The sequence below is a fragment of the Hyperolius riggenbachi genome, chromosome 8, assembly GCF_040937935.1.
Source record: "Hyperolius riggenbachi isolate aHypRig1 chromosome 8, aHypRig1.pri, whole genome shotgun sequence".
In the NCBI taxonomy this organism is placed as follows: Eukaryota; Metazoa; Chordata; class Amphibia; order Anura; family Hyperoliidae; genus Hyperolius; species Hyperolius riggenbachi.
Window position 1 is genome coordinate 210,851,853 of NC_090653.1, and position 25,602 is coordinate 210,877,454.

Here is a 25,602-nt window from a genome sequence, read left to right on the forward strand (position 1 = left end):
ATGTCCATTGGTTCCTGAGGACTTTGCTGCTGGCTGCCTGCCCCTGGAGCACTAGTGCCTGCTGTGCTCCCTCCTCTGCGATCTGATGACGCCTGTGTCTCAGAGTCGCTGCCACTGGGAACTGATGCAGTGACAACAGGATGCACAGTAGCAACTCTTGCCTGCTCTGATGGCCCTTCACCTTCATCAGAGCTGGAGTCGCCGTCTGACAGCGGGTCAGAATGTTCAACCGGCAGCCATTCTTCGCCGTCAGATTCGCAGTCAGATTCTTCGTCGCTGCCGCTGATTTCCATCAAGGCAACGATCTCCTGTTCTGTGTATCGCCTCTTTGCCATTTTTTTATAAATAGGGTACAGAACAAGATAAAGAGATAATAGATAGAAAGATTTTTTTTTTTTTTTTTTTTTTTTTTTTTTTATATGAATGAGGATGAGGAAAAGAAGTGCTGGGAATGGAAGTAGAAGAGAGCACGGTGATGTGAGTGGGAGAGAGATGAGATCAGAAGATCAGATGATCAGATGACGATCAACTGATCAATAAGGGGTCAGCAAACTAAAACAGTAATAGGGGGGGAGGAGGGCAGTATAAAAAGGGCCTAGGACAGCTAGATCAGCTAGATTAGTACAGTGTGATCAGTACAGTGTACTGAACACACAAGGGATAGTTAGGCTGGGAAAGGGTTAGAAAACAGCAATAAAATACAATTTATTTCCACAGTAGATCACACAGCTCACACAGCTCTGCACACAAGCTGCTCCACCTCAGATCTCACACTGACGAGAGATCTGAGGCTTCAGCAGCTTTAGGTGGCAACAATGTAATGTTTACATTGTCACAGTGTGAATGAGAGCTGCCATTGGCTATGGCAGCTGTCATTCACAGTAAAAACGATCTCATTGGTTCTGTGAACTTCTGTTCACATGCACCAATGAGGGGATCGCGCGGACTCGCGCGCACGCGCGTGCGCGCGCACAGCGCTGTTTACACTGCAGGACGTGAGTTTCACGTGAGTGAATGCAGGCAGGGACAGAGCATGACGTGAAACTCACGTCCAGGAATGCTAATTGGTTAAGGAATGAAGAGATAAGATAACTCTCTCACTGTGTGGAGGTAAGTTTTCTCTTGCCTTATTATCTCCAGCATGATCTTAGTGAATTGAGGCCAATGGCCTCAATTCACTAAGATCATGCTGGAGATAATAAGGCAAGAGTAAAATTGCCACCGCACAGTGAGAGAGTTATCTTATCTCTTCATTCCTTAAGTTACCTCCTCTGTAGTTAAGTTACCTTCTCTGTAGTTATTTTCACACGCAGTTAATTAACAGCCTGTCTTTAACTTTAGAATTCTGGAGTTATTTTAAGGATTGAAGAGTTAACTTAAAGACAGAAGAGTTAACTTTAGGTTTGCCTGAGGTAAAATGTTTCCTTAATACTACATGCCTCATCACCATGGTGATAACTCTAGAAACGTTATTAAAGACAGGAGATAAGCTTAATGAATTCAGGTCAAAGTCTTCAAAGAATTTAAAGTGCACCTGAACTGAGAGGGATATGTAGGCTGCCCTATTATTTCCCTTTAAATAATACCATTTGTTGACCTGTCCTGCTGATCATCTGCCATATACCCTGAACAAATATGCAGATCGGGTGGTCCGACTGAATTCTGACTAGATTAGCTGCATGCTGGTTTCAGGTGTGTGATCCAGATACTGCTGCAGCCAAAGAGATCAGCAGGACACCGGGCAACTAGTAATGTTTAAAATGAAATAAATATAGCAGCTTCCATATGCCTTTCAGTTCAGGTGTCTTTTAAAAACTCAAAGAACACTATAAAAGAAGACACTATATCCGCAGATGCAAATGTTAACCATATAGGAATGAATAGTGACCATGGAAATGCTAGGGTTGGGTGAATTTTTCATGTACTCATCCATTGTTCAACTGTGTGTTTACCTTTGGTTCTCATTCTACTTTTCTGGTTTGCTTTATGGTGCCCATACACGTTACAATAAAAACGTTCGGTTTTCCCGTTTATTCAATCTAAATGATCGAATCGAATGAAAGTTGAAAATATAAATGTTTTCGATTATCCCGTTTTTTCGAGAAAAATCTGATCGGACTTGCTGGAAAAATCTTAATATTCGATCGAACGGAATAATCGAACTAAATTATCTAATCGAAAAAAAAATGAAAAATTGTACCACGTATGGCCACCATTAGACCATGCACCTAATATGCTAAACACAGTCAGTTGTTCACACTGCATAAAAGCTAAAGAAAAAAAGAACACTATTCTTTCTAAAATCAGACACCTAGGTACAATGTAGGGGCACATGAAAATCTTTGATTTGTATTATTATTTTTCATTTTACTAGTAAAAAGTTTGCATTTCATGCTAAATGTATAGTGGATTTAAGCAATGTTCCAGAGAGAAGTATTTTCCAAATGTATGCTGAACTCTATGGCAGCGCAGCACGGCTACGCTGTCAATGGATGTTATGGAAATACCAACTAATGTAGAGTGGCAAAATCATCAGTTACATTTCATAATTCATGGATGGAACAGATCTATCTTTAGACCAAAGCTTTGGTAGAAAAAAAAATGGGCAGACAAGATGAACTGTCAACCCTTGAATATTCCACAATATACTTGAGAAGAGTTGGTGACGTCACGTATGTGTCCCCACAAGGAAGGGACTGTGCTGCGGCTTGTGACTGTAGTCTGATGAAGGTGCTTTGCTTCAGATCCCACTACACACACTTTTTATTGTGGAACATTGTAAAGTGAAACTTCTGTTTTTCTTTCATGTGTGTGATTTCTTTGAACAGTGTTTGTGGTCAGAGTTCTCCCTTCGCTTGGCTCATTCATCCGTCTGCTGTCTACTTTGTGCCTTTCCTTTTACTTTGTCTACTGTCTTTTTCTGCCTTGTTTTATTCTGTTAACCAAACATTTTCCTTTCTCCTCTCCAGCATTCCTACTTCACAGTGCCTGATCCCCGAGAACTTCCCAGTATTCCAGAGAATGTGAGTATCTATCGTAACTGTCTAACTTTTGCCACCTTGCTCTACATACTTTGTGCATGTTTGTTTATTATAAATTACAGGATTGTAAAGGTCATCAGCTGCTCACGGTCACCTATTTATCTTCATAAGTAAGATTAGGGGCTCCCCCTACTTGGCGTTTTAACCTGATAAGGCCCACTACTGTCTGGGAATGGCAAATTCAGAATGCCAGGGACACTGTCTGGAGTGTAAGGGTTAGTTAAAGTAACAGCTTAGCTCATATGTAAATATATATCTATATTTATGTCTTGTTGTTGCAAGTAGGTAGTGGTGACTGTATTTCATATTTTGTTTACAATGTCAATCTAAAATCATAACATTGCTTTAAAGGACACCCAAGGCGAAATAAACTAATGAAATAAACAATTGTATCTATCTTCATTCTCCTAAAAAATGACTTTCTAAGCTATTCCACAGTTTTATTTTATGTTTAAATCTAGTTTTTAAGTTTTAAATGTTTTATTGTTTTTGCTCAATGACACATTCATTGAAGTATGCCAGAGCTAAAATCTTTGAACTATTGACCATTTTTATCTCTTTCCTGCTCTCAGAAGCCATTTTCTGCTAGGATATACTTAAAATTTCTTATCAGTGAGGGTCACACTGTAGTCACTTCCTGCCGGAGTCAGGACTGAGTCAGCCACTTACATACCTGATATTTAACTCTTTCAGGGAGAGGAGAAAAAAGTAACACAGCATAGTTATTTGTGTGCTAGGCAGTGTACATACCCATGTCTATCTCATCATGTCACATGTCACTTTGTGTATCATTTAAAGGTAGAAACTAATCAAACCAGTAAATAAACTACTCAGCTCCTGTAGCTGAACTGGATTTCCCTAAAATTATTTGTCAGTGGGGTACACATATACCATCCACACATGACTAGGGTGGCTCACTAAGGTTGCTCCAAATGGACTGCAACATTTCTTAACTCCCCATACACTTTTTAGAGGAAAAGTTTAGGTGGTTTGCAATGGATAGTAGTATCTTAGTAGTTTTTAAAGGAAAACTATGTTAGTGGTTAGACTACTGTTCTTCGCTTTTTAATATCTGCGCATCTATCAAATTATATTTTACATTATTTTTTGTTATAACTTTACAGGAGTGTATCTCTGTATGTTACAGCCATGTTACTTAGTTTAAAAGACATTATGCATCACCTCATAGCCAGAGTTGGATATGTACTCCTTACCACCCAAGGCCACTGTCAGCAGCCACCCCTTTCAGTATAGGCAGCCAGAATACCCTCCTCCCCTTCCACCTCCAGTATAGATGGTGTCTGATGTCTGATGATTCCCTTCCCGCCAGTATAGGTAGCCTGATGACCCCTCTCCCCTTCCGTTTTTAGTATAAGAAGCCAGATGACTCCCCCCCCCCCCCTTGCGTATAGATAGCCTGATGACTCTCCCCTCCCTCCAGTGTAGGTAGCCAGGTGATAATCCTAAAGTGTTCATATAATAAAATAATAGAGTGTAATTAATGATTCAGTATTCCTATCTTTTTCTTAACCAGGAGGTGAGTATACCACTTAAATTTGTGTAAATATTTTTCACTGAACAGCCTGTATGACAGGGTAAGTTTGGTGAATTTGCTGTCCCGTCAAAATAACACACAGCCACTAATTTCTAAACCACTGGCAGCAAAAGTGAGTACACCCCTAAGTGAGTAATGTCCAAATTCTCCCAACCCATCAACATCTTGTTTGCCTAACACTGTTTTCCAATCAATTTTCCTGCAAAATTGATTGGATGTCTAATTGGGCAGAATTTTGACATGCTTTACTTAGGAGTGTTCTCACTTGTGTTTCCAGCAGTTTAGATGAATTAGATGAGTGTTTTAACCACTTGAGGACCGTGGGCTTTACACCCCTTAAAGAGACACTGAAGCGAAAAAAAAATGATGATATTATGATTTGTATGTGTAGTACAGCTAAGAAAAAAAACATGAAGATCAGATACATCAGTCTAATTGTTTCCAGTACAGGAAGAGTTGAGAAACTCCAGTTGTTATCTCTATGCAAAACAGCTATTAAGCTCTCCGACTAACTTAGTCGTGGAGAGGGCTGTTATCTGACTTTTATTATCTCAACTGTAATTGAACTGTTTACTTTTCCTCTGCTAGAGGAGAGTTCATTACTTCACAGACTGCTCTGAAAGACTCATTTTGAATGCTGAGTGTTGTGTAATCTGCACATATTATAGAATAATGCAATGTTAGAAAAAACACTATATACCTGAAAATAAAAATATGAGAATATTTTCTTTGCTGCTAATCTTCTAGTAATTATTCATAGTACACAACCAATTCATTATATCATATATTTTTTTTCGCTTCAGTGTCTCTTTAAGGACCGGCCACTTTTTTTCCATTCAGACCACTGCAGCTTTGACGGTTTATTGCTCGGTCATACAACCTACCACCTAAATGAATTTTGGCTCCTTTTCTTGTCACTAATAAAGCTTTCTTTTGGTGCTATTTGATTGCTCCTGCGATTTTTACTTTTTATTATATTCATCAAAAAAGACATGAATTTTGGCAAAAAAATGATTTCTTTAACTTTCTGTGCTGACATTTTTCAAATAAAGTAAAATTTCTGTATACATGCAGCGCGAAAAATGTGGACAAACATGTTTTTGATTAAAAAAAAACCAATTCAGTGTATATTTATTGGTTTGGGTAGAAGTTATAGCGTTTACAAACTATGGTGCAAAAAGTGAATTTTCCCATTTTCAAGCATCTATGACTTTTCTGACCACCTGACATGTTTCATGAGGGTTATTTGGTGGGGGTTGTGTGATTTAAATAATTTTGTTGTATTGTTAGTGGGTCAGGGTCACTAAGTGACCTCTTTATTACTGACGCAGTGGGCCCGACAATACTTATGAGTATGTATATAGTATCAGTCAGTCCCGATTTTAATCGACTATTACAAGTTAATTTTTAACTAGATTCAGTATAGAGGGATATTGTGTTGTTAATACTTGAGTTCAGGTTTTGTTGTTCATGTTTCATGAGGGGCTAGAATTCCAGGATAGTATAAATACCCCCAAAATGACCCCATTTTGGAAAGCAGACATCCCAAAGTATTCACTGAGAGGCATAGTGAGTTCATAGAAGATATTAATTTTTGTCACAAGTAAGCGGAAAATGACACTTTGTGACAAAAAAAAAAAAAAGTTTCCATTTCTTCTAACTTGCGACAAAAAAAAATGAAATCTGCCACGGACTCACCATGCCACTCTCTGAATACCTTGAAGTGTCTACTTTCCAAAATGGGGTCATTTGTGGGGTGTGTTTACTGTCCTCGCATTTTGGGGGGTGCTAATTTGTAAGCACCCATGTAAAGCCTAAAGGTGCTCATTGGACTTTGGGCCCCTTAGCGCAGTTAGGCTGCAAAAAAGTGCCACACATGTGGTATTGCCGTACTCAGGAGAAGTAGTATCATGTGTTTTGGGGTGTATTTTTACACATACCCATGCTGGGTGGGAGAAATATCTCTGTAAATGACAATTTTTTATTTTTTTTTACACACAATTGTCCATTTACAGAGATCTTTCTCCCACTCAGCATGGGTATGTGTAAAAATACACCCCAAAACACATTATACTACTTCTCCTGAGTACGGCAATACCACATGTGTGGCACTTTTTTGCACCCTAACTGCGCTAAGGGGCCCAAAGTCTGAGTACCTTTAGGATTTCACAGGTCATTTTGAGAAATTTCGTTTCAAGACTACTCCTCACGGTTTAGGGCCCCTAAAATGCCAGGACAGTATAGGAACCCCACAAATGACCCCATTTTAGAAAGAAGACACCCCAAGGTATTCCGTTAGTAGTACGGTGAGTTCATAGAAGATTTTATTTTTTGTCATAAGTTAGCGGAAAATGACACTTTGTGAAAAAAAACAATAAAAATCAATTTCCGCTAACTTGTGACAAAAAATAAAATCTTCTATGAACTCACCGTACTACTAACAGAATACCTTGGGGTGTCTTCTTTCTAAAATGGAGTCATTTGTGGGGTTCATATACTGTCCTGGCATTTTAGGGGCCCTAAACCGTGAGGAGTAGTCTTGAAACAAAATTTCTCAAAATGACCTGTGAAATCCTAAAGGTACTCATTGGACTTTGGGCCCCTTAGCGCAGTTAGGGTGCAAAAAAGTGCCACACATGTGGTATCGCCGTACTCGGGAGAAGTAGTACAATGTGTTTTGGGGTGTATTTTTACACATACCCATGCTGGGTGGGAGAAATAACTCTGTAAATGGACAATTGTGTGTAAAAAAATCAAAAGATTGTCATTTACAGAGGTATTTCTCCCACCCAGCATGGGTATGTGTAAAAATACACCCCAAAACACATTATACTACTTCTACCGAGTACGGCGATACCACATGATTGGCACTTTTTTGCAGCCTAACTGCGCTAAGGGGCCCAAAGTCCAATGAGTACCTTTAGGATTTCACAGGTCATTTTTGTTTCAAGACTACTCCTCACGGTTTAGGGCCCCTAAAATGCCAGGGCAGTATAGGAACCCCACTAATGACCCCATTTTAGAAAGAAGACACCCCAAGGTATTCCGTTAGGAGTATGGTGAGTTCATAGAAGTTTTTATTTTTTTGTCACAAGTTAGCGGAAATTGATTTTAATTGTTTTTTTTTCACAAAGTGTCATTTTCCGCTAACTTGTGACAAAAAATAAAATCTTCTATGAACTCACCATACTCCTAACGGAATACGTTTGGGTGTCTTCTTTCTAGAATGGGGTCATTTGTGGGGTTCCTATACTGCCCTGGCATTTTAGGGGCCCTAAACCGTGAGGAGTAGTTTTGAAACAAAAATGACCTGTGAAATCCTAAAGGTACTCATTGGACTTTGGGCCCCTTAACGCAGTTAGGCTGCAAAAAAGGGCCAATCATGTGGTATCGCCGTACTCGGGAGAAGTAGTATAATGTGTTTTGGGGTGTATTTTTACACATACCCATGCTGGGTGGGAGAAATACCTCTGTAAATGACAATTGTTTGATTTTTTTTACACACAATTGTCCATTTACAGAGAGATTTCTCCCACCCAGCATGGGTATGTGTAAAAATACACCTCAAAACACATTATACTACTTCTCCTGAGTACGGCGATACCACATGTGTGACACTTTTTTGCAGCCTAGGTGCGCTAAGGGGCCCAACGTCCTAATCACAGGTCATTTTGAGGCATTTGTTTTCTAGACTACTCCTCACGGTTTAGGGCCCCTAAAATGCCAGGGCAGTATAGGAACCCCACAAGTGACCCCAATTTAGAAAGAAGACACCCCAAGGTATTCCGTTAGGTGTATGGCGAGTTCATAGAAGATGTTATTTTTTGTCACAAGTTAGTGAAAAATGACACTTTGTGAAAAAAAAACAAAAATCAATTTCCGCTAACTTTTCACAAAAAATAAAATCTTCTATGAACTCGTCATACACCTAACAGAATACATTGGGGTGTCCTTTTTCTAAAATGGGGTCAGTTTCTGGGGTTCCTATACCGCCCTGGCATTTTACGGGCCCAAAACCGTGAGTAGTCTGGAAACCAAATGTCTCAAAATGACTGTTCAGGGGTATAAGCATCTGCAAATTTTGATGACAGGTGGTCTATGAGGGGGCGAATTTTGTGGAAACGGTCATATGCAGGGTGGCCTTTTAGATGACAGGTTGTATTGGGCCTGATCTGATGGATAGGAGTGCTAGGGGGTGACAGGAGGTGATTGATGGGTGTCTCAGGGGGTGGTTAGAGGGGAAAATAGATGCAATCAATGCACTGGGGAGGTGATCGGAAGGGGGTCTGAGGGGGATCTGAGGGTTTGGCCGAGTGATCAGGAGCCCACACGGGGCAAATTAGGGCTTGATCTGATGGGTAGGTGTGCTAGGGGGTGACAGGAGGTGATTGATGGGTGTCTCAAGGTGTGATTAGAGGGGGGAATAGATGCAAGCAATGCACTGGCGAGGTGATCAGGGCTGGGGCCTGAGGGCATTCTGAGGGTGTGGGCGGGTGAGTGAGTGCCCTAGGGGCAGATAGGGGTCTAATCTGATAGGTAGCAGTGACAGGGGGTGATTGATGGGTAATTCGTGGGTGTTTAGGGTAGAGAACAGATATAAACACTGCACTTGGGAGGTGATCTGATGTCTGATCTGCGGGCGAACTATTGGTGTGGGTGGGTGATCAGATTGCCCGCAAGGGGCAGGTTAGGGGCTGATTGATGAGTGGCAGTGCCAGGGGGTGATTGATGGGTGGCAGTGACAGGGGGTGATTGATGGGTGATTGACAGGTGATTGACAGGTGATCAGTGGGTTATTACAGGGAAGAACAGATGTAACTAATGCACTGGCGAATTGATAAGGGGGGGTCTGAGGGCAATCTGAGCATGTAGGCGGGTGATTGGGTGCCCGCAAGGGGCAGATTAGGGTCTGATCTGATGGGTAACAGTGACAGGTGGTGATAGGGGGTGATTGATGGGTGATTGATGGGTAATTAGTGGGTGTTTAGACGAGAGAATAGATGTAAACACTGCGTTTGGGTGGTGATCTGATGTCGGATCTGCGGGCGATCTATTGGTGTGGGTGGGTGATCAGATTGCCCGCAAGGGGCAGGTTAGGGGCTGATTGATGGGTGGCAGTGACAGGGGGTGATTGATGGGTGATTGACAGGTGATCAGGGGGGATAGATGCATACAGTACACAGGGGGGGGGGGGGGTCTGGGGGGGGGGGTCTGGGGAGAATCTGAGGGGTGGGGGGGTGATCAGGAGGGGGCAGTGGGCGGGGGGGGGATACAAAAAAATAGCGTTGACAGATAGTGACAGGGAGTGATTGATGGGTGATTAGGGGGGTGATTGGGTGCAAACAGGGGTCTGGGGGTGGGCAGGGGGGGGTCTGAGGGGTGCTGTGGGCGATCTGGGGCAGGGGGGGGAGAAATCAGTGTGCTTGGGTGCGACATAGGGTGGCTGCAGCCTGCCCTGGTGGTCCCTCGGACACTGGGACCACCAGGGTAGGAGGCAGCCTGTATAATACACTTTGTAAACATTACAAAGTGTATTATATACTTTGTATGCGGCGATCGCGGGGTTAACATCCCGCCGGCGCTTCCGTATAGCCGGCGGGATGTTGCGGCGGGCGAGCGGTGACAGGCGCCGGCGGAGGATCGCGTCACGGATGACGCGATCGCTCCGCCCATGCCCTTACAAGGACCGCCGCCTCTGTGGGTGAGCTGGTCCTTAAGGGCTCCACTTCCCGGCCGCCGCTGTGCGTTAGGCTGTCGGGAAGTGGTTAAGTTATTTTGATGGAAAAGAAAATGTACACTGTTATAAAAGCTGTGCGCTGACTACTTTACATTGTATCAAAGTGTCATATCTTTAGTCGTGTCCCATGCAGTTGGAGTTTTCGTGTTTTGACAGTTTCTCAGTGTTTGCCTCCTTTTTTTTTCTTCTACCTCTGCATTATGTAAATATAGTAAGATAAACAGTGAGGCTCAGATAAACGTATGTCTGGGAGAGTCCTTAATCAACCAGTTCGGAACCGACCGTAGTTAAAACTAAGCCGCAACTACGGCTGCCTAAAGGTCCGTACACCTCCCGCTGGGTGGGCGTTCCAGCGACAGTCCGGCGTGTGTACAGTCTGTCTGCAGACTGATACGGCTGTTTCTGAGCGATCCGCCCGGCGGATCGCTCAGAAACAGCCGTATCAGTCCGCCGACAGACTGTACACACACCGGACTGTCGCTGGAACGCCCACCCAGCGGGGGGTAGTAGACATCTGAAAGAACTACTGTAAAAAGACACCTAAGGGGGGGCGTGGTTTGGCCGCGAACAGAAATGGCCGCATGAGACCTTAGCTCCCGACCCACCGGCAACTAAACGGAGTAAACCAGACATCCCAGGCAGCAAATCACCTACTGAATAGCACGGAGAAGTCCTGGAGAGCGGAGCGGACATGCCGACAGCAAAAAATAAGTTCAAATCGCCGCGGAAGCTCACAGAATTCTTCGGGGCGGGAAGAAAGCAATCCACAGCAACGAGGCAAGATGGCGCCGACCAACCCCGGGAGGACGCAGATCGCAACTCCAAAGCACAGCGACAACGGGCCACAAGGTCGCTCACAGCAGCTGCAGCCAAAGAAAAGGGCACAGTGACTAACAGCAGCCAGGGTAAGAGAGCCGGCGATCCCCCTCCCAAACTGCAGCCCAATAAAAAACCTGCAGCGCAACACCACGAGGCAGTAGACAGTGACTCTGAGGACCCGTTAGTACTCTTCCCCACCACTGGCAACACAGTCACAGACACTGTCCTCAAAAGCATGCTCCTAACCATGCAAGACACGCTACACAAGGAGATTACTAGATCCTCCAGAGAGCTCCAAATTGCTATAGATGACCTCAGGGAACGTACAGATCATATAGAACGGAAAATGGGGGAGTTCTCCACTGCCCACAACGAGCTCGTGGATGCTCACAATAACCTAGAGGAGCAGGTACAATGGATGAAAGACAAATTAACTGATCAGGAAGATCGCTCTAGACGCAACAACATCAAGTTCAGGGGCATCCCAGAGTCAGTTAAAAACGCTGATCTGGAGGCGTTTGTGATAAAACTTTGCAAGATATTACTCCCTTCACAAAAAGAAGAAGATTTTCTGATAGACAGAATACACAGAATCCCTAAGCCTAAAGCAGCTCCGGAATCTGTTCCTAGAGACACTCTAGCTAGAATTCATTTCTACCACATTAAAGATAAGCTAATGGCGCAGATGAGGAAAGCCCCTGATCTCCCTGAGGAATACAAAGACATTAAGTTCTTTGCTGACATCTCGGCAACTACAGCTTCTCTCCGGAAGAGCTTTACCGAAGCAACCAAGAAGCTCCGCAACTCGGGAATTGCTTACCGATGGGGCTTCCCGACCAAACTGCTCATCACCTATCAAGGACAGATTATTGTAGCACATAACCCAGAAGACGTAATGTCCTTTATTAAGAAAGCAGGAATTCTATCCTCAAATCCAGGTTCCCCCTCTACCGCCTCCAATGCTTCAAAAAATGCGTCTCCTGCTCGCTGCGTTGATGATTGGGAGACAGTGGGGTCGAACCTGAATCTAGCCAACTCTAGAAGCCTATCCAGGGCCGCATCTCCAGCATCGCCTCCTAACGCTGAGGAAGACTAAAATTTACTACTCTAGCCTTTGCTAGCAGTCTGGGTAACAATCCAATAACTGAGCCGGGAGTCGGGGTGCTCAGTCAGTTAGGGGTACTTTGTGCATTTTATTGTATAACCCACTGGCTGTAACACCCCAGCCCTGCATCCACAGGCTAACCACCGGAGATGGTGGGAAATGATCATTAGCCACATAGTTGATGGAATCTCCTTCGGGAGAATAATTCAGTTTTTCATATGTTTTAGTTTAAGTTTAACTGTTTTGAATGTCCACCACATGATAGATTATATATCAATGAACGTCAATGTGCATGCTGTATATGATATGTTAACACCGATCAACCTTAACAGATACCCTGTGTATATGTCTAAATATGAAAATAGTATCGATAAACGCTAAGGGATTAAATTCCCTATATAAAAGGTCAAGGCTCTGGAAAGAAGCAATTGACTCTAAGGCCGATATAATGTGTGCACAAGAAACACATTTCCATAAACAAAAAAACCCAAAATGCACCCACCCGTTATTCCCCACTGTCATCTTAGCCTCATGTAACCAGAAAAAAAGAGGAGTCCTAATAGCAATCTCCAGCAAAACAACTTATAAACAGATCCAATTACACGCTGACCCACAAGGCAGGTACTTAATATTAATTGCTGAATTAAATCATAAAACCTATACTATAGTGAATATCTATGCACCGAATGAGGGGCAGATATCATTTATTCAAAAAACTATACAGCTGGCAAAAACTCTCCAACAAGGTAGCCTCTTAGTCATAGGAGACTTCAACGCTATTGCAGACCCCGTAGCAGACACTTCTAACCCCAAAAGGGTAAAAAACAGAAGCATACAGAAAACTTTATGGGCAGAAGGTCTAGCAGACACATGGAGATGTTTACACGGCACTGAGCGAGATTATACCTTTTTCTCCCACACACACTCGACATACTCTCGAATCGACCTAATACTCACCGACAATATCCTGCTCCAAGATACAGTCGCAGCTACAATTGGAAGCATCACATGGCCCGACCATGCGCCAATCAGCATAACCATAAGAGAACTAAACAAAACCAAATTTTGCCCTCCCTGGAGAATCCCAACCCACATTCTGAACCTAGAAAGAACAAAAGTCCAAATTTCACAATCCATCACCGAATACTTTACCTTCAATAATACCCAAGACGTATCCCAGTTTACAATTTGGAACGCCCACAAGGCATACATCAGATGAGTATGCATAGGACTAGCCTCCAAACTAAAAAAAGAACACCAATATAAAATTTCCTAAATGCTAAAAAATATCCAAGAATTAGAACAATCACACAAAAACAACCCCCAACCCGAAATACTAATACAATTGAAAAAAAAACAGACAAAACCTTTCAAAAGAGCTAGTAGCAAGCTTTGAAATCAAGTGGGCAAGAGTTAAAGCCAAATTCTATGCCCAAGGCAATAAGGCAGGTGCAATGCTAGCAAGACAAATTAAAGGAAGGAGAATCAAATCAAAAATCCCATACTTACTAAATCCCCAGGGCATTAAACTTTCCAATCCTAAAGATATAGCCAACAGATTTGCAGAGTTTTACACTTCCCTATATAATCTAGAGTCGGACTCCAGAACCCCTCAACCCACACAAGAGGCAATAAATACCTTCCTACAACAAGTTAAGCTACCTCAGATTTCAGAGGAACAATTGACGCATCTCAACGCACCAATCACAGAAGCAGAAGTCACTAAAGTAATTAATACCCTAAAACTTCAAAAATCCCCAGGTGCTGACGGCCTAACAGGGGAATACTATAAAACATTTGCACCACTAATCATCCCCCACCTTACCAGGGTCTATCAGCTCGCATCCGAGGAAGGAGTTTTCCCTGAGGAAATGCTGCAGGCCCTGGTAGTAACCCTGCCTAAACCGGGCAAAACCCCAGACAACCCAGCCAATTTTCATTCCAATATCTCTCCTTAACGTGGACCTAAAACTCTATGGCAATATCATTACTAACAGATTAACAGATATCATGCCTAAACTGATAAAACATGATCAAGTGGGTTTTATAAAAGGTAGGAATGCATTCGATGGAACCAGACGCCTCTTCAACATTATCCAGGTGGCCGAAAAATCTAAAAGGCCTTCTCGGCTCCTATCATTGGATGCAGAGAAGGCCTTTGATAGGGTACATTGGGGGTACCTTAGAACAATTCTTAATACATTTGGATTCAAGGGCCTTATATATGACGCTATACTTGCCTTATATTCCAAGCCGTCTGCTAAAGTATTTACTGAAGGGCTGCTATCAGATACCTTCTATATTACGAACGGAACCCGCCAGGGGTGCCCCCTATCCCCGCTAATATTTGATTTGGTGATGGAGCCCCTGGCGGAGTCCATTCGCTCCCACTCAAACGTCTCAGGCATCCAAATTGGTAATACAGACCATATCATAGGTCTATACGCAGATGACGTAATAATTGCACTATCAAACATTGAAGAGTCCCTACCTACAGTACAATCCTTATTACAACAATTTGGAAACATCTCATACTATAAGGTCAATGAGACCAAGTCGCAAATTTTATGTATCAACATCCCTGCGCAACAAATAGAGAGGTTAAAGAAAAAGTACCCCTATCAATGGACTCAAGAGTCTATTACCTATCTAGGCACCCAATTAAGTCCATCTGCCAAAAGTTTCTTTAAATCAAACTACATACCCCTGGCACAAAAAGTTGCAGAGCTATGCGCTGAATACAGAAGGCTTTCTCTCTCATGGGCAGGCAAAATTGCCACCATCCGAATGATGGTGATCCCCATAATCCTATATACCTTCCGGATGGTACTAATCCTTCTACCAGCAACATACCTAAACAAACTACAAAGTATACTAAATAAATACATTTGGGGGGGGGGGGACCAAGGTTTTCAAAGAATATCTTATCCTCAGCCATAAGAGACGGCGGCATGGGAGTTCCCAACATAAGAAACTACTGGGTAGCAACAATACTAGACCAATCCTATTTCTGGTTAACTAAGGAATCTGAGTGTAATTGGGTACAAATTGAAAACGCCAGCATTGATATCCCTATTAAAAACCTACTCCTCCAATGTATTCTTCAAAAACCCCAAGACCCTGGCTCTACATTAGCTATATCTGCTACATTGGAGGGATGGAAAACATATCATACAGAACCCATTTCTGAAAGAGACATTCGGTTACTAGATATACCCCTAGAATGGATACAAGCCCAATCACCAGATCTTGACCTATCCTCATGGACCCAAAAGGGTATTAAGAAACTGAATAATATCTTCCAAGATGATACTATTATGGCATTTGAGGGGATACACCACAAATACAATATTCCCAACACAGATTTCTATAAATTTCTAACATTGAGGCACTGTTTGGTCTCCTATGATGTGAGAAAGCCTTTTGTACACAAAGAAATTATTCACCTCTTCACTTACAAGAAAAGAAAACAAGGCGGGGTATCTCTTCTTTATGGTATACTAAATCACTCTAATATTAAAGATAACAAGAAGATACAACAATGGGAAGTAGACCTGGGAAAAAGCTTCTCCAGGGAGGAATGGCTCACTGCCATAAGGTGGAACAGCAAAGCATCAAAGTGCATGTCCCATTGGGAACTGTCACAAAAACTGCTCCTAAGATGGTATTATACACCCAATCTTGTACACCAATTCTACCCTGGAGAATCTGATGAATGCTGGAGGAGGTGCAGGAAAAAAGGATCTTTACTTCACATATGGTGGAGCTGCCCCTATCTACATGTATTTTGGAAACAGGTATTTGCTCTTATTAAAAATATCACAGGATTCCAACTCCCCTTTGTACCTGAATTAGCAATTTTGAATATAAAATTGAACACAGTTCCAATGCACATGAGGGTAATCGTAGCTCATATACTCATAGCAGCTAGAGTAATGATCTCAAGATCCTGGAAGTCCACGCAGGTACCAACTCTAGAAGAGGTTAAATCACTGGTATCCTTAAACTATAAATATGAGCATACCTTTGCGATCTCAAATAATTTAGGGATAAAATGCCAGAAAAATTGGGATGCCTGGGTACAGCGCATGGAAAAACCACCCACTGTGCCGCCATAATGAGCCTGAACAGACATGTACAGTTAACCTTATTAGCTATTGATAACACCTGTGCACTCTATATACAGCCGAAAAGTGCTACTTAAAATATGTTACTAGTGGACATTCTACTTGTTGTTGTTATTAAGTACTCTTGATGTTATGTTAATGTTCTGAGTTGACGTTAATAAAACAACTCATTCTCACCACATCCCCCCCCATCCATACTACCCCCTCCCTCCTCCCCCCTCCCCTCCTTCCCTATCCTCCCCCCCCCCCCCTCCTTCCAACCCAAAAATGATAAGCCTGTATTGAAGGCATTTGATGGATGTTTAAAGTACTCTTGCTATACATAATAGGAAAGGCACTAATACCTAAATGTCCATGAACAATGTATACCCCTGAGTAGTTCATAAAAACCAGAGGAATAGACCATACATGTACAGACTGAAAAGTATTCTGTATTGTAAACAGTTATATTTCTATTACTATTCCTATTGTATTGGACGACTTACCACTGTATGGAATATGCTTTTTCTCTGCAAATAAAAGTATTTTCAAAAAAAAAAAAAAGACACCTAAGTGCAACACAGTCCTTTCCTTGGAATGACAATCCTCCTTATACAAACTCCACCACACTCAGTAGGAATGCGACTCACCCTCTAGGGAGACCAACAGATTGGTCTGTACACGCCTTGGGGTTATTCCCTGGCCACCCCCGACCACCACGATCTTAAAGAGGATCTGTAACGTCAAAAGATCCCCTGGGGGGTACTCACCTCGGGTGGGAAAAGCCTCCGGATTCTATTGAGGCTTCCCACGCCGTCCTCCGTCCCTCAGGGGTCTCGCTGCAGCCCTCCGAGAAAGATGACGTCAATATTTACCTTCCTGGCTCCTGCGCAGGCGCTCTGACGGCTGTCGGCTCCGAAGTAGGCAGAAATACCCGAACGCTGTCGGGTCTGCTCTACTGCGCAGGCGCAAGTTTCCGGCGCCTGCGCAGTAGAGCGGACCCGACTGAGATCGGGTATTTCCGTGTAGTTCGGAGCCGAGAGCAGCCAAAGCGCCCCCGCTGGAGCCTGCAAAGGTAAATATTGAACTGACAGTCGGGTCTGTCGCCGGCTGTTTGGAGGGCTGCAGCGAGACCCCCGTGGGACAGAGGATGGCGTGGGAAGCCTCATTAGGACCTGGAGGCTTCCCCCACCCGAGGTGAGTACCCCCCAGGGGATCTTTTTGATGTTACTGAGTCTCTTTAACTGCTCCTGCAGGGTTTTGTCATTGGGATCCTCCTTTAGGATTATCCTCTTCTAGTTAAAGTTATGTGGATACCTCCAAAGAGATGTTCAACATAGCGTGATACTGTATGTAAAAACTTTATTGCTAAAACATATTGCACTTACAATTTCCTGACGTTTTCAAAAGCGTGAGTTTGTTAGACAGGCTCTCCCCCGTTTGTGTTGGCCACTGGAGGGCTGTTCCACGTAGATCTTTGAGGCTGGTACTGGCTGCCGCGCTTCACGTTCGCTCAGATCATCGCACTCCTTTGCCACTTCCGGGTACCCGGAAGTGGCAACAGAGTGCCGGGATCTGAGCGAACGTGAAGGAGAAGTGGGGCGGCTGTGCGCCAGCCTCAAAGATCTTCCTGTTTAATACAATCTGAAAAAAACTAACAGGTTTGGAATAGCTCATCTCCTGAGAGATTCCCATGGTTTACTTTATTTTCAAAAGCACTTAGTGAATGACAGTTGCTCTATCCAACTGCCAAAGAAGTGTGCAGCGAGCAGGAAGGCTGGTCAACATCTTTGCATAAATCGTTTTCAGGTAGAGTTTTTATAAAGAATAAAGGCCATGCTGAGAATACCCCCATGAGGAGATGAGCTAGTCCAAAACTTGTCAGTTCTGTCAGATTTCTACTAACTAATATAAGTAATAGCAACAGAGGATACAAGTAATGTATGGCTCATTTTACTCTGAAAGAAATGTACTTCTTATTTGTATGTTTACATGTACTTTAAATGTTACAATTTTTTGTGATAGTGGTCCTTTTTTTCCTACACGCAGCTAGCACTTTGCTAGCTGCGTGTAGTACGCGATCGCCGCCGCTACCCAACGATTCGCGCCCCCCCCGCCCCAGACCCCTGCGCAGCCTGGCCAATCAGAGCCAGGCAGTGCTGAGGGGCGGATCGGGATTCCCTGTGACGTCCCGACATCCATGACATCCATGTTCTGAACGGGATTTCCTGCTTACTCTGATCGCCGAAGGCGATCGGAGTGGGTGGGGGGATGCCGCCGCTCAGCGGCTATCATGTAGCGAGCCCTGGGCTCGCTACATGTTTTAAAAAAATAAAAAAAAAAGTTCTGCGCTGCCTCCTTGCCGGCGGGAATTAGACCGGCAAGGAGGTTAAAGGACAACTGCAATGAGAGGGATGAGGAGGCTGCCATATTTATTCCCTTTTTAGCAATACCAGTTGCCTGGCTGTGCTGCTGAACCTCTGCCTTTTAGCCATACACTCTGAACAACCTTTCAGCAGATTAGGTGTTTCTTCCATTATTGTCAGATCTGACTAGATTAGCTGCATGCTTGTTTCTGGTGTCATTTAGGACACTACTGCAGCCAAATAGACCAGCAGGTCTGCCAGGCAACTGGTATTGTTTAAAAGGAAATAAATATGGCAGCCTCTGTATACCTCTTACTTCAGTTCCCCTTTAAAAACCTCCCTGGCGTTTTGATTCCTCACGGCGGCAGGTGGTTTTTTTTAACCTAATTTTTTTTTAATCATGTAGCTAGCCTAGCGCTAGCTACAGGATACCCCCCTCCCTGCTGAATTCCACCCACCCTTCCGATTGCCGCCTGCGATCATGCCCATCAGGAGATCCCGTTCTGAACAGCATTTCCTTCAGGGCTTCCCCGTCATCATGGCGACGAACGGAATGACGTCATCGACGTTGTGACGTCACAGGGAGTCCCGATCCACCCTTCAGCGCTGCCTGCCACTGATTGGCCAGGCTGCGCACGGGGTTTCGGGGTGGGTGGGTTGGAGCCCTAGTAAGCAGCGGGTAGCGGATAGCAAAGTGCTAGCTGCATGTTTAAAAAAAAAATGGTTCAAATCGGCCCACCAGGGCCTGAGCAGTGCCCTGTGGCGTTACCTGACGAGCTCAGCTCGTCCAGAACGCTAAGGAGGTTAAAGCAGCAGATGGAAGATAAGGATAAGGGAGAAAGAGGCGCCCAGAGAAGATAAAATACGTTAGAAACAAATACAATGAAAAAAGCTTACCTCAATGAACACCAATTCACGTATTAATAGAATTTTATTGCACTTCTATGGGAGATAAGTTCCAGTTGTGCTGTTTTTTCAGCCTGTTTGCATAAGCCCAAATGAAACCAGCCACGTGTAAGGCATATAGTAACCTACTTCCAGGCATTGGATGATGTATATTGGAGCATTGTAATGCAGCTCTCCGCAAGCAGAGGTCCCCTATGGTGGTTTTTTATCTTTCTTTTCAGTTTTCTTTGAACTCTTACTCAAAATTTTGATAAATTTGTTGTGCCTATTTTTATCAGTATATACAACAGTGCACATAGAAGAATTGTGGTTTGTTTTATGTCTTTCTCACACATGCATTAGAATTCACGTAGGTGTCTTAATGCAGATAAATACAAGTGATACCCCGTCATAAATATTAATGGGTTAGCAGCAGTTGGCCTGCAGTTTGCAGCTTAAAATCAAATCGTTGAAATAATTACTACATTTTGAAATGGGTTTAAGTGTTTTCAGGAATGGTGTAAGTGTGTGTAATTTCTCATGAGTAATGGGTCTCTATGTAGAAATCAAACTGCAGCAACACTGACTAACCTAGTCATTACCATGCTTTGTGCCAGGCCTGTGTTTGACGTACTTCCATTTGGAAATCAGACCTGTGTTTGCAGCGATAATTGTAAAGCAATTTACTAGGAGTATATTAAGAATCCTTCAATGTAGTGAGTGACTGCTGATCTGGGAACATAGTACTGCTTCAGTGAGAGTCAACTTAAAAGGATAATTCAGTGGTTTTCCATTCCTTTTATTTATTTATTTACAGTATTTATGCGTCGCCTTAAAGTGTATTCTTTTTTTTGTTGCTCTGGATAGTGTGAGGAATTGTTAAAGTAAACCTGAGAGAAATACAACCAAAGGATTTATGGTTACCTGTGGCTTCCTCCAGCCCCCTGTAGACCATGAGCTTCCTCAGTGTCCATTCTGTCCCCTCCATTCTCCTGTTCTCACTCCCGGTAATCGCTGACTACTGCGTCTATTGGTTGTGCTCCCATCATCGGGAGCATTCTGCGCCATAAGGTAAAGTACTCCTTATCTGTATTTTAAAAGCCTGTTAAAAAAAAAGCCAATGCATAACTCACTTACTCCTGGTTCCCATCGCCGCCTCTTCCGTCCTGTTAGCTTTACCGCTCACTGCAGTATCCTTTCGTAAATGCCGGCATCTTTACAGCAATGGTGCTGACTCAGAAGTACACCGGAATTACTTCCGGGTCAACCCCATTGCTGTGCACATGCCAGCTTATATAGGACACTGTGGCTATACAGGAGAGCTGACGGAATGAAGAGACGGCAATGGGAACTCGAAGTAGGTGAGTAATGCAGGGGCTTTTTTTAAAAAACCAGGCTTTTAATAATTAAAGTAGGAGGGGCTGTTCCAGTGGACATGGGCGGGGAGGAAAGGGTGTTCTTAGGAGGAGAACTGCCACTTCCTCCCCGCCCATATTCGACATACTTTGCCAGTCGAAGATTTCGACTGAGTAGAACGGGAACCACAGGGAGCACTAGAGTAAAAGGACATATGTCACAGCACAACATGTACAATGAAACAAATAAAATGCAAACATCCCCCCAGTTCAGGGGTACTTTAAGCCTTGTAACTGCACAGACGCAGAACATCAGGGCAGACTGTGGTAGAATGGAGAGGACTGAATGGACTCCGAGGGAGCCCATGTACTACTTTGGGCTGGCGGAGCCCCAGGTAAGCTATATCCTTTTGTTGTATTTGTCTCCGGTACACTGTGTGTTTCCATCTAAGAAATTTCACCATACTTATTTATTTGTGGCAAAGAAGGATTAACGTGTACCCGAGATTACAGTTTATAAAGCATTTATACTTACCTGGGGCTTCCTTCAGCCCCCTTAGTCCCTCTCTTTGTCCGCTGGCTGTCCAGGTCTCTCCCTCCAGTTGGCTAAGAGCAGGCTCAGAACACTCCTGGCGACAGGAGCATGGTGCGGTGCATGCAGACATGCGCAGTACTGCAAGACTGATAGCAACTTGAGGAAGAAACTGGATTGGAGGTGCCTGGGAGGACAATGAGGGAGCCAATGGCCTAAAGGGTGCTGAAGGAAGCTCCAAAGTATAAATGTTTTATCAAATTTAATCTCAGGTTTCCTTTAACCACTACCTATGGACGTCGGCAAAGTGGCACCCCCAGGACCGCGTAACGCCGAACGGCGGCGGTACCTGGGGGACAGAGTAGCTGGCATTAGGCTCTGCCCACCCGCAACGTCAACCCGCCTGCCAATTAGCAGCGCCGGCGGGTTGTTAACCCCTGATCTGCCGCTTACAAAGTGTATAATGCACTTTGTTAATCTAACAGTGTATTATACAGGCTGCCTCCTGCCCTGGTCGTCCCAGTGATCGAGGGACCACCATGGCAGGAGGCAGCCCTCCTAGTAAAAGCACACACACACTGATCCTGCCACCCCTGCCCCCTGATCGCCCACAGCACCCCTCAGACCTCCCCCCCCTGAGCACCCCCTCAAACCACTGTTTCACCCCCCTAATCACCCATCAATCACTCCCTGTCACTATCTGTCAATGCTATATTTTAGATTAGGTCCTAAACTACACCCTGAGGGCTCCTGATAACCCCCCATGCCCTCAGATCCTCCCCAGACACCCCCCCCCCCGTGTACTGTATACATCTATTCTCCCCTGTAGTCACCCACTGATCACCCATCAATCGCCCCCCGTCACCACCTGTCACTGCCACCCATCAGATCAGACCCTAACCTGCCCCTTGCGGGCACCTGATCACCTGCCCACACCCTCAGATCGCCCGCAGACCCGCCCTCAGATCACCTCCCAAGTGCATTGTTTACATCTGTATACTGTATTGAACTGTATACATCTATCCTCCCCTCTAATTACCCATCTATCACCCCCTGTCACTGCTACCCATCAGATCAGACCCTAATCTGCCCCTTGCGGCCACGTGTGACACTTTTTTGCACCCTAGGTGTGCTAAGGGGCCCAACGTCCTATGAGTACCTCTAGGATTTTACAGGTTATTTTGAGGCATTTGGTTTCTAGACTAATCCTCATGGCTTAACTATCCTGGCGGTAAGCCCGAGCTGAGCTCGGGCTATGCCGCGCAGGAGGATTTCTCAGGCCCTGCTGGGCCGATTTGCATAATTTTTTTTTTTAACACACAGCTAGCACTTTGCTAGCTGCGTGTACTGCCCGATCGCTGCCGGTTAGCTGCCGATCGCCGCACCGCCCCCCCCGACCCCGTGCGCTGCCTGGCCAATCAGTGCCAGGCAGCGCTGAGGGGTGGATCGAGACTCCCTTAGACGTGTCGGTGACATCATCCCGCCCCGTCGCCATGGCGGGGGAAGCCCTTCAGGAAATCCCGTTCTTTGAACGAGATTTCCTGATCAAAGATCGCCGGAGACGATCGAAGCGGGCGGGGGGATGCCGCTGTACAGCGGCTATCATGTAGCGAGCCCTAGGCTCGCTACATGATTTAAATTTATTTTTTTTTAAAACAGTGCTGCGCTGCCCCCTGGCGGATTCTAATAGACCGCCAGAAGGGTTAAGGCCCCTAAAATGCCAGGGCAGTATAGGTACCCCACAAGTGACCCCATTTTAGAAAAAAGACACCCCAAGGTATTCCGTTAGGTGTATGGTGCGTTTATAGAAGATTTTATTTTTTGTCACAAGTTAGTGGAAAATTACACTTTGTGAAAAACAACCAATAAAAATCAATTTCTGCTAACTTGTGACAAAAAATAAAATCTTCTATGAACTCACCATACTCCTAACTGAATACCTTGGGGTCTCTTCTTCCTAAAATGGGGTCACTTGTGGGGTTCCTATACTGCCCTGGCATTTTAGGGGCCCTAAACCGTGAGGAGTAGTCTAGAAACCAAATGCCTTAAAATGACCTAAAGGTACCCATTGGACTTTGGGCCCCTTAGCGCACCTAGGCTGCAAAAATGTGTCACATGTGGTATCGCTGTACTCAGGAGAAGTAGTATAATGTGTTTTGGGGTGTATTTTTACACATACCCATGCTGGGTGGGAGAAATAACTCTGTAAATGGATAATTGTGTGTAAACATATAAAAAAAAATCTCATTTACAGAGATATTTCTCCCATCCAGCAGGGGTATGTGTAAAAATACACCCCAAAACACATTATACTACTTCTCCTGAGTATGGCGATACCACATGTGTGACACTTTTTTGCAGCCTAACTGCGCTAAGGGGCCCAAAGTCCTTTGAGCACCTTTAGGCTTTACAGGGTTCCTTACAATTTAGCACCCCCCAAAATGTCAGGACAGTAAACACCTCACAAATGACACCCCAAAGTATTCAGAGAGGGGCATGGTGAGTCCATGGCAGATTTCATTTTTTTTTTTGTCGCAAGTTAGCAGAAATGGAAACTTTTTTTTAAAATTTTTTTTGTCACAAAGTGTCATTTTCCACTAACTTGTGACAAAAAATAAAATATTCTATGAACTCACCATGCCTCTTAGTGAATACTTTGGGATGTCTTCTTTCCAAAATAGGGTCATTTGGGGGTATTTATACTATCCTGGAATTCTAGCACCTCATGAAACATGACAGGTGCACAGAAAAGTCAGAGATGCTTCAAAATGGGAAAATTCACTTTTTGCACCATAGTTTGTAAATGCTATAACTTTTACCCAATCCAATAAATATACACGTATTGGATTTGTTTTATCAAAGACATGTAGCACAGTACATTTGGACAAAAATGTTTATAGAAATTTTACTTTATTTGAAAAATGTCAGCACAGAAAGTTAAAAGAATCATTTTTTTGACAAAATTCATGTCTTTTTTTGATGAATATAATAAAAACTAAAAATCACAGCAGCAATAAAATAGCACATAAAAGAAAGCTGTATTAGTGACAAGAAAAGGAGGTAAAATTCATTTAGGTGGTAAGTTGTATGACCGAGCAATAAACCGTTAAAGCTGCAGTGGTCTGTATGGAAAAAAAGTGTCTGGTCCTTAAGGAGTTTTAAGACTGCAGTCCTTTAAGTGGTTACGCTAAAATAAGGCCCAAGGCAAGGTAGTAGCTTTGGCTCCTCATTATAGTCTTTCTCATAACCTGAGGTAGGACAGGGTAGGCCCAAAGTACATGCATAGGTTGTCTTGTGGATGATTCTGCTTTGACTTGTCGCAACAAAAGCAAAGACTGAGCTGGATCTGAAAGTTTTACAGATTTTAAAAAAGATGGAATTTGTGGCATCAGATTAGGTGACATATCTAAGCTGTGGCTTGCTCCTCATAGGATGAGATTTCATTATTCAACAAAGATAAAGACTGCAATAAAAACGCAGCAGAGCTTATAACTCTTCTTTATGCTTTCTAAAAGTTTTGTCTGTATTTCTGCTCTATCCCATACCTCCCAACTTTTTGAAATAAGAAAGAGGAACACTTAAGCCATGCCCACACCACATCCCTAATCACGCCCTAACATACCCCTAGTCACACTTACCATAAAGATTTCAGTAGAAAAGGTGTTGTTTTATAATTTAAAGCACACTGGTCCTTTCTATCCTGGTCAATTTCCTTCATATCAACATTTGAAAATAGGAAATATAACAATTAAAAGGATGGGAATAAAGTTTAGAATAAATTACACATTTTTCAGTAGAAAAATATGTATATTTACACAGATCTGTACATCAGTCCTGAAAGAGGGACAAGTGAGGAAGAAAGAGGGATAGTGGGACATGACTCCTAAAGAGGGTCTGTCCCTCCAAAAGCGGGACAGTTGGGAGCTATGCCTAACCTTTTTTTATTTTATTTTTTTTTTTAGTTGTATCTTCTTTTTTTAAAAAAAATTGTAATGGACTTATCTTGTATTCATAATTTGCATACATACATTTTTCTTTCACCAACCAGCAGGTGTCTCTATTTATTAGCAGACATCAGGTGACTGTGTTTTATAAAAAAAA

At 43.5% G+C, this 25,602-nt stretch overlaps 1 protein-coding gene across 5 annotated transcripts in view; it reads left to right on the forward strand.

Annotated features, from left to right (window-relative positions):
• Positions 1–25,602, forward strand: part of DENND1A (DENN domain containing 1A) — a 1,229,671-nt gene that overhangs the window by 521,868 nt on the left and 682,201 nt on the right. For all 5 annotated transcript variants that reach the window (XM_068248143.1, XM_068248144.1, XM_068248146.1 and 2 more), the window contains one exon: positions 2,970–3,023. In XM_068248143.1, coding sequence (XP_068104244.1) covers positions 2,970–3,023 — 54 coding nt within the window. The remainder of the gene's footprint in view (positions 1–2,969; positions 3,024–25,602) is intronic.